The 14,350-nt window shown below is 24.9% G+C and overlaps 1 protein-coding gene across 1 annotated transcript in view; it reads right to left on the bottom strand.

Moving 5' to 3' along the window:
- Nucleotides 1–788: 788 nt before the first annotated feature.
- Nucleotides 789–14,350, bottom strand: part of LOC129611348 (hybrid signal transduction histidine kinase A-like) — a 60,815-nt gene continuing 47,253 nt past the window's right edge. The window contains exons 4-8 of the mRNA XM_055524443.1: nucleotides 4,016–6,846; nucleotides 3,744–3,939; nucleotides 1,605–1,800; nucleotides 1,404–1,523; nucleotides 789–1,206 (exon numbers count right to left, since the gene is read on the bottom strand). Of these exons, the coding sequence (XP_055380418.1) occupies nucleotides 1,020–1,206; nucleotides 1,404–1,523; nucleotides 1,605–1,800; nucleotides 3,744–3,939; nucleotides 4,016–6,846 (3,530 nt within the window). The 3' untranslated portion in view covers nucleotides 789–1,019. The remainder of the gene's footprint in view (nucleotides 1,207–1,403; nucleotides 1,524–1,604; nucleotides 1,801–3,743; nucleotides 3,940–4,015; nucleotides 6,847–14,350) is intronic.

Raw genomic sequence — 14,350 nt, 5'->3', positions numbered from 1 at the left:
TAAATTTGGAACTTGTTAAAATATTTAACAAATTATTGTTGAGAGTGAAATAAAACTCAAGTTTTACAATTAAATAAATAAATGGGGTTTAAATTTTTATATAATATATTAATTATTTATACAATGTACATAAACGTAAATATTTTAATACTGTTATATTTTTATATTAATAATTATGTACGAATTAATAATGAATTTCACATGAGTTGTTTTTTTTTTTTTGTTATTTATAACTTATATAACTTAATACTTATTATTAATGGATTATTATTAAATAAAATAATAGTATTGTTGACAAAATTTTATGAAAAAATAATAATAAATTTTTAATAATATTTTTTGCTTTTTTTTTCTTTTAATTTTGGATTATGTTGCTGGGGTAATTATTATATTAACATGTTTTTCTTATATTGTTGTTTTTGATATATTTTTTGTTCAAAATTTTATAAAATGTTAAAAAAAGAAATAAAATTTTTGGTGACAATAATTATTTTCTATTCTATGATTATATAATATGTAAATATTTTATTTATTTTCCTTTGGTTTTTGTTTGAGTTTTATTTCGGTTTTTATTTTTTAATTTTTTTTTTTAAATATTTTTTAATATTTTCAGTAATTTTTGTTTTATATTGTTTTATTATCTTTTTGAAATGAAAAGAAAAACAACAGCCTCGTTTATTAATTCTTACATAATATGTATTTTATTTTTTAATTATATTTTTAGTTTTTTTTTTTTTGTAGTGAGTTTTATTTTTCTCAGTGTAAAATATTTATTTATTTGTTTTGTAAAAAAAAAGGAAGAAAAACTATGAAAAGAAAAAAAATTTAACAATGAAATTTTCAATATTATAGTACATGTATAAATGTATATATATATATATAATATTATTATATGTATAATGTATAACAAATTTAATTTATTATCATTATAATAATATGTGTATTTTTAAATTGCTGTTTTTTCCTTTTGGTATATTATTTTATTTTTATATACTTTCATTTTAATATAAATTTTAATTTTAAAGTAATTGCACAATAACTGGATCCAAAAGACACATATGCTCAGCACCACGTACTGGTAAACGATTTATACAAAAATGTCTTATCATTTCTGGTACTGAATCAAATGGTCGACTAAATTGACCCAAAATATATTGATTTGCTTCATTACGTTGTATTCGCATATGCATAAAACCTTTAGCTCCCCTAAAAATATTATATTTTTTTATAATTATATATATTTAAAAACATGTATGCATGTGTATTATAGCAATTAATGCATAAAATATACAAATAATTAAATTTAATATTATGTGTTTATAAAATATTTATGTACAACACCCAAGTAAGTTTAAAATTGGAAAAATAAAACTATATATCAATAAATAATATCACCCACATACTTTAAAGATAATGAATAATCCTGTTTAGTTGATTCACAATTTCTTACTAAAAAACTTCCTTCACTTAAAGGTCTTAATGTTGATTCAGCTTCAAGTCTTGTTATTGCTCCATGGTACCATCTTAAATAATGTTAAAAATAAAAAACAATTATTTTTCAAGTTTATCATTTTTTTGTTTTTTTTTTTAAATTTTATATATACCCTTGTCTTTCTAAAGGTATGGTAACATCAATTAGATCAACAGCTGATTGATATCCTATACCAGATGAGCTTAAATTTAAATTTAATCCTTTTAAATTAGGTGCACCTCTTAGATCGAGACTACCAAATTTATGATTATTTGCTGATTTAATTTCATTAAAATTTAATGTTAAATTTTGACGAAATAGATTTCCTTCTGAAAAATAAATTTTTATCAAATATTAGTAACTATATAACTATAAATTTAATTTTATAAAATTTTTTTTTCTTTTGGCTAATTATAATTAGTTTTCGTTAATTAATCATTAAATTAACATTAATCAAATTCTCTTTTATATGGGCAAAAAAATTATTTTGTGTAAAGGTGTTAGAGCTAGAGTTTTTTTTTTTGTGGTCACGTATTTAATATTACAAGATTTATTAGAAAATATTCAGATGTTACAAGATTAATACGAATATTATTTACAAAAATATTTAGCACATTTTAACATATGTACGTACATATTTATGTGTAATTTATTCTCCCCTCTTAAATAATAATTTTTTTTTTATATAATTATTTCTTAGGGAAAGAACTGAGTAAATATTTTAACATGTTCTTAGTGTTATTACCAACACATTCTAAAGTAAAAAATTTTCAAATCAAATTATGTATAATAATTAAGTTTATATTATGTCGGACATTCGCACTCGTTGGCAAATTAATCGTCCATATCAAATAGTTATTGATTTTATATTTTTTGGCTAAGTGCACCTGTTACCAAAAAAAAAAAAGTGATATATTTTATTTTTGAGAAGCACGACTTTTTTTTAATAAACTTTTTTCTAATTATTTATAAATTAACTTATTTGCTTTTATGTAAGATTAAAGTATTAAAATGTTAGCTGAATTTTTTGCAATATTGTAAGGCGTAAAAATTTCTATATGTGCATGTATAAAATTATTTTATGTTATGTATGCATGTTAAAAAGGGATTATTGATTTTATGTTGTAATGATGAATTGGTTTAATTTTAATTTAAGACAATAATAAGTGGTCAAAAGATTGATTGTATTACAGAAATAATCACGTACAGTTAACGTAAAATATTTTTAATGTACCCAATTAAAAGAATAAAATATGGAAAGTAGAAAAAAAAAAATTAATATAAAATAATATCGAAATTAAAATTACAAATACATACATACATATATATATATATATAAATATATACATTTATCTCAATGATTAACTGTCATTGAACAACATTTTACTTTTATTGTGAATGGTGAGTTTTATTTGATTTAATAATATTGAAGTTATTATAAAAACTGTTTTAGCTTTAGCAATACTCAGCCCCTGTGCATTATATGTTTATTGTAATTTAATGTAGGTATGTACAATACTGTGCCGTACATTATGTTATTTACAACACGTATACGTTGTTTTCAATACTTTATTATGACTTTTCAAAAATGATAAATACGTAAATATTATTATAAAAATTTCCCCACACCATATTTCGGAATCGGAATTTAATGGTGTAGTATTGAAAAGTATTTTATGCACATTTATATAATATGTTATACGATTATGACAAGTTGGGATTTATGTAATACACACACACATAAGTGCATATTTGGTTAACATTTTAGTATAAGAAAATATTTTTGACGTAGGTACTTTGAATTAATTTTATGATGAAGGTATTGTCAACTAAATATGTTGATGATATATTTTGACATATAATATGATTTGTTTAACTATAGTAAATTTAAATTTTTATATCATAAAGATACAATGAATGTACATAACTATATTTGACGTAATAGTAGTATAATTGTAAAATTTAACTTATTCATACATACTAAATTCTTTTAAAAGTTAACTGTCACTATAAAATGTTGTTGTAGTGTGAAAGTGTATTGAATTTAAAACCGCATACAAGGATGTTGATGACAAGAAACATTTTTAAAAAATTTAACAGTTTATGCACTACTTTTGTGCAATCGTTTTAACAAAGAAAGAATGGTAATGATAATAATTATATTAGATATTTTTTGCTAAAACATCAAAATTATTTCCGAAACGTGATCCAAAATCAAAAAGAAACAAAGCAGTACAATTGTTATATAAAAATTAAAATTCTTTTTATTTACCTAAGCCTGGTTTTTGATCAACAGAATGACTTGATGATGCTTGTGATATACCGCTAGATTCGGTACTTTGAACTATTAAATTATTTATTTGTTGTTGCTGTTGGCTGTTCATTCTTAAGCGCCTTCTTAATTTTGGCATATCAAATGGAAGATCTCCTAAATCAACAGAAGTTGCACTACCAGAAGTACAAACATCCTACAAATTATATAAAAATAAAATATCAAATGTTGAAGCCATGAAAGAAATTTCAAAAAAAAAAATGTATTCTAACCTGTTGTAGAATAATTTTTCTTCGTCTCAATTTTGGCATATCAAATGGAAGATCACGTAAATCTTGTGGTAAACCTATACTAACAGAATTAACTCCAGAATCTGGTAATTTTTCCGAAGCAGAAAAATTTAATTTTGGTAAACCAAAACGATGAAAAGCACTTTGAATTTTATTATCTTCTCTAGAATGTAATGATATTCCACTATCCGATCCTAATATTTCATCAGTTAACATTAAAAGTGCTTTATTTTGTGGTATTCGTTTTTTAACTTGTTTTTGTATACTAGGACAACCGCCACCACCACCGCCGCCACTACCAACATTATTTATATTATTACTGCCATTTCTATCGTTTGTATTTGTATTATCACACGTTTTTTGTTCTTGTTCTTGTATATTACTTAGTTGCCCAATTTTAGTGCCATCTTCTCCATTATTTAAACCACCTGGTGGCGTTTGTTTTTTATTAAATTCTGAAGCATCAGAAGCCGGTTCCAATGAAGATTTGTCCGATATTGGACTTAGGATATGCAATTTTGAATGTAATAGTATTGGAGCTCTTAAAGGAAACGCTACACTAGTACCCGACTCAGAGCTATGTGAACTCAACGATGTTGAATGCCTTGACTCTGAGCTGGTAGTGCTACGATTCCCTTCACTTGTACTTGAACGTAAAGATTCCATACTACCACCACTACTTGATGTTGCCATACTTTCTGTTGAAGAATAATTTATTGTTGTTGTTTTATTTATGTGTGGTTGGTGTTGTGTTATATTTGGATTTTTTTGAATATTTACTTCTGTTTTCGTATTATGTATGGTAACACCGTGGTGATGGTTATGGTGATGATGCCCTCCATTACTATTCATTGTTTTATGAGCACTACCTGTTCTTAGTTCTAGTACTCGTCCAGACTCTAATACAACAATAGAACGAGGCCTGTCTCGAGTTCTAGACATTGATGAATGGGTAGAAGATTCTGTTACGACCATTTGCCCAGTTCCCGAATCTAAAAGACTACTGGCATTACTACCAGTTAACAAATTATTTACGGAATCAGATTGTGCCGTTCCAGCAGAATCTTCAACACTTGCAGATAAACCTAATTGCTGTTGACGTAACGATTTTATTGGAAGACGTAAATCTCTAAGTCTTGGATGGGCCGGATTTGAAGATGGTAAACTTGGAGCACTTTTTATACTATTCATAAAAAAACGATCATGTTTTCCAGGAAATTTAACGGGTAATGGAGCTGTTGAAGGCGGTGATGGTGTATAACCACGTGTAGGTAACTGTGAAACTGATGTAGTTGCTGTTGCTTCGTTTGTTGTATTGTTCAGTTGATCAACACTGTTATTATCAATATGAATATTTTCTAATTCGTTTGATAGTGTTTGAATACTACCAATAGCATTTTTATTACTGCCATTGTCTTGTTGAATTTGCTGATTTTTAGTATTTTTTTGACGTTTACCTTCATATCGTAATTTATTTGATTTACTAGTCTTTAAAGATTTACTCTTTAATTCAAGTGGTGGTTTTGTTTTCAAATTATTACCGTTTTCTATTTCTAAAAGGGCATTATGACTAGTTAAACGTTCCACAACCTCATCTAAATCATCATCAGATTTTGGCACTTTACAATCGAATGCCGTTTCATATATTTGTCTAGTACGACCGCTACCACCAGTACCTGTACCACCACTTGACATGTTGTCTTCTTCGTTTGTATGTTGTTCTCGTCCACTTGATCTAGATCGGATTGATCTATTAGATTTATTGGATTTATCGCTTGATAAAGTTGCAATAGGGGTTACATTTGTTGTATTATTTTGATTAATTATGTTTGATCGACCACTACCGGTTGTACCGGCAGATCCGGGACCTGGAATACAATCTGCGCATTCGTGAACACCCTGCGGATGAACATAAAACACGCTTCTTGGACGAAAATATTCATCCATGTCATCGTTTAAAGTAGCTGGTGCAGTACATGCACATACTGTTGGACCTAGTATTCTATGTGGAGGCATTGATGGATCACAAGGATCACCACTAGCACCACAATTTCCTAATATATTTACCGATTGTAAATCAACACCGTTTCCACTTGATTCAATAAAACCACCTACTTGTAAAGGTTGATTAGCATGTACATTACAAGTTTTGCGAACTAAAGCTAAAGCTTTAGCATGCCATTCACGTCTTTGTTGACATTCACTACAATCTGAATCATCTGATGTTGTTGTGGATGGTGATGTGCATCTTATAATACGAACACCGTCTTCGGTTATTGAATATCTTCGAGAATGATTTTCAGGTGTTGGCAATGTTTTATGTAGTCTTTTTTGTTTTGTTGCCGTAGATGTTTTTTGTTGTTGATGTTGTTGTTTTTGTTGTTCTTGACAATGTTGTCTTTGTTCTTGTTTATTTGTCTCTGAAGATATTACACATTCATTGGAATTAACTGATTCATTAGTTTCAGGAACATCTAAACTTGTGCTTTTACGATATGGTGTTTGTGTTTCAGTTTGTGCGGTTTGCGGTGGTTCTGAAGCTGTTGATTGACGACACTTTGTTTTCTCTTCTTTAGTTTCTTCCTTTTCTTTAGATTTTAAAAGATCAGAATAATAATATGGTGAAGGATTACGTTTATGAACTTCTGGTATTCCAGTTAAACGTTTTGGACTTTTATATGGTTGCAAAGGATGTACTAAATCTTCTGATATACTATCTGGTGAATTAAGTTCTGGAACTTTTCTAGATCCTAATTGATTGTCATTCGTTTTATTATCATCATCATCTGCTGAAGATTTTGGTGCCGATGAATCTATTAAATGGAAAATAAGAAATTTTAAGATTAAATTTATTGGAAAATTGCTTTTCATTTTTATTGCAATTAAAATGTTGTTTTGTAAAGTGGCAGTTTTTGCAATTATATTTACAATTCAAAATAACTTTTGAAAATTTTCAAAAAAAATAATTTTCACAGATTTTTCATTTTGAGTGCTCTTCGTTTTTGAAAGAGATTTTTTCAAATATCATGATTTTCCATACGAAATATTTTTGAAATTTCTTCTTTCAACCACTTGTAAAGTAATTAAAAAGTGAAAGTGTACACCTCAACATTTACGTTTTTACAACTCAATTGAATTTTTATTCAATATTGATTTTTTTATTAATTAAAAATAAAAATTGCAAAGAAAAATATAAATCGCGTAACTGAGAGTTTTCATGTACAACTTATCGCGTTCTTATTCAGGAATTGGTCATAAACAGTACAATATTCATAAACATTTGTATTTATACACATTTCTATAGAATGGTATGTACATAGAGCATACTTTTAGGAGTTGTTGCATTTCAAGTTGGGATTTTTTTTTAATTTTTTATTATAGCTATTAAAATTCATTTATGATTTGACAATGAAAAATTTTCAATGACAAATTATTACTTTAATTTGAAAAAAAAATTGGTGTTTAATCAATTAATTTTAACATTACCACTTTTAATCTGAACTACGATACATACACTAAAAGACCAATCTTCTGCAATCTCTTAGAGAAGAAACCTTTTATTCTTTAATTCACTATATTATAAATTTTTATTCTTCTCTTCTTTTCATTCAATTTTTAAGTAAATTTTTATGAGATGTTAAAAATTTTTATAGTATTCTATTAAAATGGGGGGTTTGCAAATTTAATGTAAATTTTCTTATATTTGAAAAAGAAAAAACTTGATAAACTTTATGTAATTTTGCATAAAAATTAACAATGGTTTTCTCCCCTACTTTGTTTTTTTTTATTTAAATTTTAGCAAATAAACATATTTAGAATAAATTTATTTTAACTACATGCTTGAACAATACAAAATTATATACGGTAATTTATGTTAAACTTGATTCAAAAACCTATTAAAATTTTGTCAAAATAAAGTGCAAATATTTTATTGACTAGACAAAAAAATTTCTTTTTTTTTATAATGGGCTATTAACAACTTTTATTAACGTGCTTATTAACTGAATGATGGTATATAATTTTACACTTTTTTATGCTTAAATCAATAAAAATAATTTTGGTAATTTTTTCACTCTACTTATGTAGATTCGGTAGAGTAAAATGTGAAATTATCACATGGTTCAAGTTTTCTATTTTTATGAATAAAATTAAAACAAGTTTTTTTTTCTCTAATGATGTATAAATTTAAGCACAATTAAATTTGAGTATATTGTATTAGTTCAATAGATTTTGATTACATTCCTGATTGCTCCTGAAAATAAATTTATTCCAATAATTCAAATATTAATTGAATATAAGAGTGTAAAAAATGAAATTTTAAATAATATTTAATTTATTATTTTTTGCTATAGAATGGAATAAATTTACTTAGAGTTTTGTAAATTTTTAAACAATTTTCATTTATACTATTGAACAATATGAATTTGTAATAAATTTTGCATAGTTTTAGGGGCAAAATTTTATTTTGTATAAGAAAAAATCCTTTTAATCAAATCATATTTAAAATTATGTTAATTAATTTAATTCTGATTAAATTTGCTTGTGTTTCCTTAAAAAATTAAAATCAATTTTAAAAATAATTTAATTTTATTTTAGTAAGTAATGAAATAATTCAAAAAAAATTCGCTTAAATACTTGCAAATAAATTTTACTTTAATTACAATTTCTCTTATGGAAATTATAAAAATAAAGATAATCAAAAAATATTAGTGAAAAATGTGACCAGCAAAGAGGAAAAAGGGAGAAAATTAAAAAAAAAAAGAGAAAAATAATTAAAAATATTTTTCCTTCCTATTTTTTAAATTTTTCTTTTTTTTTTTTTTGGGGAATACAATTTCCTTTTTTTCGTATATAATTTGTATTTTTTGTCCTCAAAATTAATTATTTTCCTGGCTATTATTACAAAGAAATCATTAAAAAATATAACGAAAACATTTGTAAAAGAAAAAATGAAATTTTTATTCGCTAAAAAAAAAAAATTAATATTCAGTAGACCCTTTAAATGTACTCAAACCATATTGGAGTGAAAGTAAAATAGAAATTTTTTTTTCGTTAACATAGGATATTATGGTTTTCATTGTCATCAGAATCATTTATTTCTGTATGCTCATTCCAGAGTATAGTTAGTTTAGTTTGAATGAGAGTAATTGCTGATAACTTGGCTTACATATGTGTACTTAACGTTTTGTATGTAACCTTTTTTTTTTGTATTTATTTTTACATATTTGCATATAAACGACGAACCCAATTCGCGTTTTCTGTTTTCAATTATTTTTAGTTTTTCTTTATTTACAGATTTATGAAAAAAATTTATAGATGAATAAAATGGATTTTAGATGAAAAATTAACGTCTGTCTGTGATTAAATAGAATTTATTTGATATTGCGATTTATAAAGCGAATATTTTTATTGAAGCCTTACATTGAAATTTTTTATGTAATATTTTTCATATTAATAAAAAACTGATTCGAAAAATATTTTCGATTTAGTGAAAATCTGAATAATAAATTTTCGACACTTCGAATTGATCAAAAAATTAAGTTAAAAATATGGGTAAGATTTAGATTTAAAATTTATGTAACTGTTCTTCTGATTTTCTAAGTTAATTGCAGCTCCTATAAGTATTTCTTTTATTTCCTACTCCTATTCAAATTATTCAAAAACAAAAGCGAGCTTTGTTCCACAAGGGAAATAAATTAGCCTCGATTTGGAAATTTTGGATGGATTTGCATTTGAAATTAGAAATTTTAAATTTAAATTTGGAAAATTTAAAATTTCAACTTTACTGGATTTTTTGTAATAAAACAACATACAATCTTTTGTTTGTTATGAGGAGTATTCAATGACTTTTTGCAAATAAAAGGAAATTATTTCTTTGATTTCCGCAAGCCAACTGAATGTAAAAAGAAATTTGAAAAGTGCTGGACCCCAATTATAAATATGGTAAAAAATTCCTGTTCCATTTTATACTTTGTTTTCACTATTTTTAATGTTTGCTGAGTTTGCATCATATAAAATACAGAATCTGTCCATACAATATGTTTATGGTGCGGTTAAAATTATAGTCTTGAATATTTTTGCGCTTTTTTGGAATTTATTTTATAAAAAGAAATTTTTTTTTCCTATTTTAGTTTGCTATTTCATTTGGTTTGCTTTTTCATTCTTTTTTAATTTTAATGGTTTATATCTCACTCTAGATGTCGTTGTTTATCATTTCAAAATTGCATATATAAAGTATTTTTTGTTCTCATTCTGCTCGTATAAACTGTTGTCACTGGTGTACAGGCTGTTTTTAGTCGATACGGTTATCTTTTTTTCCTGTGTTTTTTCTACTACATATATTATATGTTTTGAATTGTTGTGTGTATATTGAAAACCATTCATTTATTTAATTTTTATTTGGTTCCTTTATTTTTGGGTTCTAATTGGGCCACCTTTCTCTTTTTACATTGAATAATATCTATTTTCATTCTTTATCTGTGTTCAGATTGTAGAGTATAATCTGAAATGAGTTTTTGGTTATACAAGGATTATAATATAGTATCTGTATACCGTAGTATATTTTATTATTATGTGTGTATAATTATTTGTTTTCAATAACTATGTAACTGATAAGAATGTAATATAAAAAATTTCTATTATAACGTATTTTAAGAGTTAGAAAAAATCATTTCGTAGCGTCTGACGCCCATTAGAACTAACACTTTTAAAATACAGCCCTTCTTAGTTTTTTTCGGGTGTTTCGAATATTTTGGATGTTTTTTTTGGACCGTGCAAAAGTGGTGAGAATAAGAAATTTTCAAAATTAAAAAATTTAATTTTAATTTCTTGAATTTGCATAGTTATAGAAAACTATTGCAAAATTACAGTTTTATGTACTTTAATACTAATTTCTTACAGTTGTATGTGGGGATAAAGATTCTCGTTTGTCTTAGGTCTCTGTAAAAACTAAAGAGAAATTTAAAATTTCACACTAGAAAATCGACACTTTTTTTTTTCTTTTTTTTTTTTTTCTTTCCCGGGAACCAAGGCACTTGAGCCCTTCTTACATCGACCCATAGAATCTTATATGATTCCCATCACCATCTACATTAGGCCTACACCTAGGTCCCTGACAAACGGCAGTATTGTAGCCACATCAAGCTACGAGATCCTCTCCGGGGTCACAAAGACCCCACCACTCCTCCTCCGCTCGAAGCGTCTCAGTCGCAAACAAGCAACGTCTCGTACTCACACAGTAAGTGCTCCATGGTTTCGTCCTCTTCCAGACATAAAACACCACTCAGGAGGTGAAAGAAGGCCTTCTCAATCAAACTTCTTCTTATATGAATAGACATATGCACCAAAATGCTGTCAGAATATTGAATATGCTGGCTTTTATCAAAATACTAAATAAGAATCTTGCAGAAGCAAAAGGCGTTACGTTGAATTCTTTGGTTCCCATTTCAACTTATTTTATTTTTTAGCCGCGATTTTTTTTTCCAAGTATACATGTACATAAACATATACGTATATAAGCAATGCTGTTTTGAAAGGATAAATGGACGATATTTTTTTTCTGTTTTATTTATTATAATAAATGCTCTAGACATGTCACAGTTACCGATTATTATAGAAGCAGTGTCATACTGTTTAATAATTATACCGCATATTGCGGCTACTGGACTTGAAACAAAAAAAAAATTATTTTTTTTTTTTTATATATTTTTTCCTTTTTTTTTTCTTTGAATATGACATGTTTAAAGAATGCTTTTGACATTTGAATGATTTGTTTTATTATAATATGTGCTTGATATATACACGAATGATAGCTACATATTTATAAATATATTTAACTATACATGAGATTTTATTGTTATTATTTTTTTATTGTATAAAAATAATTTATCAAAATAAATTTGTTTAGAATTTTTTTATTATGAATATTTTTTGATTGACAAAAAATATTCATTTTGTTATAATGGTCTTCATTTGGGGGTTTTTTTTAAAGATCTTGATGATTTCATAAAAATTTATTTATTTATAATAGATTACAACAGATATGAGTCAAAAAATTTAAAATACTACAAAAGAAGATGTTATAGAAAAGGAATATGAATTTTAAAATTATTAACAAAGCGTACACTTTATGTAGCATACAGTATACTACGAGTACAAATGAGGGTGACAGTATAATGTCCTTGAAAATTATAGAAATTGTTTAACGCCATTAATAATGTTAAATCAATTCACTCATAATTATTTTTAATCAATTAAGAAAATTGATAATTTATTAATACTAAAAATTTTGATTTATTTTTTAAATATTATCAGAAATTTGTTAAAAGAGCTTCTAATTTAAATAGATTTTCAGACAAAACGTCTTAAAAAAAACTTTTATATGAATTTTTTCAATTAAAAATTCTTTTTTTTTTTCAACACATAATCAATAAAGTATAAACAGAAAAACCAATTTAATTAAATTTAAATTATGCGCGAATTATAATTGTGAAATGCATGAATAATTTCTATATTTTTTCTAGCTTATTAATTGGCTCCTTTTACTAAATACTCGTACATCATATATCCTTTATAGTTTCCTTTGAAAAAAAAAATTAATCGTTCTTAAAGAATTTTTTATTAATGTGAATAAATAAAATTAAAAAAAAATATATATTAAAATAAAATCACATATATGTATGTAGATAAAATCAAATTAAAAATATAAAAATTGAAATAAAATTTTTATTCGAAAATTCAAATCATTCGAATAAATTCGAATAAATTATATGTGTAATAGAGAATATTAAATTTATTTTATATTATACGAGTATATAGAATTAATAATTTATTTGCAATTTATAGTATTAACGATATGAGAACACAAAATGGGGATTATGAGACACAATATGAGAATAAAAAAATATGCAATATTATAAAATTTAATTTTATTGGCTCGCTGAATTAATGAATTTTTGGAAAATTTTCAAATTTAAAAGGATTTCAAAGAAAGCAAGGAACATTTTAGTATAACATTAAGAAAATATTGTCAGGTTTTAAATTAAAATATATTATTTTTATATATTTACAATATATGTCTAAAAATATATTGTATTTATTTTATATTTATTTTATTATATTAAATTATTTCAAGATGTTCAAGATGTCTGAAGCAAAAAAAAAAACAAAATTCTGTTTTTTAATGCTTTTTAATAATTTATTCAGGAAGAAAAACAAAAATATCCATTTCCGATTTTTGTTATATATTTATACATTTTTTTTCTTCTTATATTTTATCGAATTTAATCATCCTAATTTCATTTTATATTCGAATATTATATTGTAAAATTTTGTTTTATATATATACATACATACATATATGTAATAAATAAATGAATTTAATTTAATATTCTAATCATGTCCGGTCATGAAATTTATGTCATTATCCATATAATATAATATCCAGTTGCAGCATATTTTAACTTTGTAATACATATGCCCTTACATTTATATATATAATATGATCATATATTGGAAATTATATTTCCCCTTACAACAGTAACGATTCATTGAGAAATAAGTAAAAGGACTGCTGAACAAGTACTCGTACTTTATAATACAAGCATATATAAATAAAATAAGATTACAAAATGTTGTTAGCGCCTTCTGTTGTTTATTTATTTACATTATGCATACGCGTTTGTATAATACTACACAAATATATAAAATATGTATGAACAAATTGATTACATGTTATAAATCTCTTTTTTTCTCGATAACTGTACTGTGATATACCCAATTCTTTCAAGTATTGGATTTCACTCTCACAAAATTTCCGTTTTTAATTTTTTTCCATTTTTTGACTGGGATTTGGATTCGTTTAGAGGGCGATAAAAATATAGCAATATTAAAAAAAAATGTATATAAAATAAAAATGTTATATTATTTTATATAACAATATGCCTGATGTCTGTATACTTTTATACATGCGATATTAAATTGTTTTACACACATACATAATATTGTAAAATAAATATTTATTTGATTTCGAATATTAAATAGAGTAAATTATCACGAAAATAAGTCGAAAATGCCTTAATATCCAAAAAAAATTTTTTACTATTAATTTTTAAGCCTATTTTGGGTTTTAGAGTAAAATACTTGAAAGCATTGCACTTAGAGTGAAGCATTCACACTTTGTTTGTTTAGCTAAAAATTCAAAGAAGCTTAAACTAATATAGTTAATGATTTGCAATTTTTTTTTCTATTAGGTGAAAATATCTCGAAAGACGAAGAAGGACCTATATATCCTAAAAAAATCATTTAAACTCTGAACGA

Source organism: Condylostylus longicornis, unplaced genomic scaffold (genome assembly GCF_029603195.1).
Source record: "Condylostylus longicornis isolate FDR11 unplaced genomic scaffold, ASM2960319v2 ptg000049l, whole genome shotgun sequence".
Lineage (NCBI taxonomy): Eukaryota > Metazoa > Arthropoda > Insecta > Diptera > Dolichopodidae > Condylostylus > Condylostylus longicornis.
This window is presented reverse-complemented; position numbering and strand designations above follow the sequence as displayed.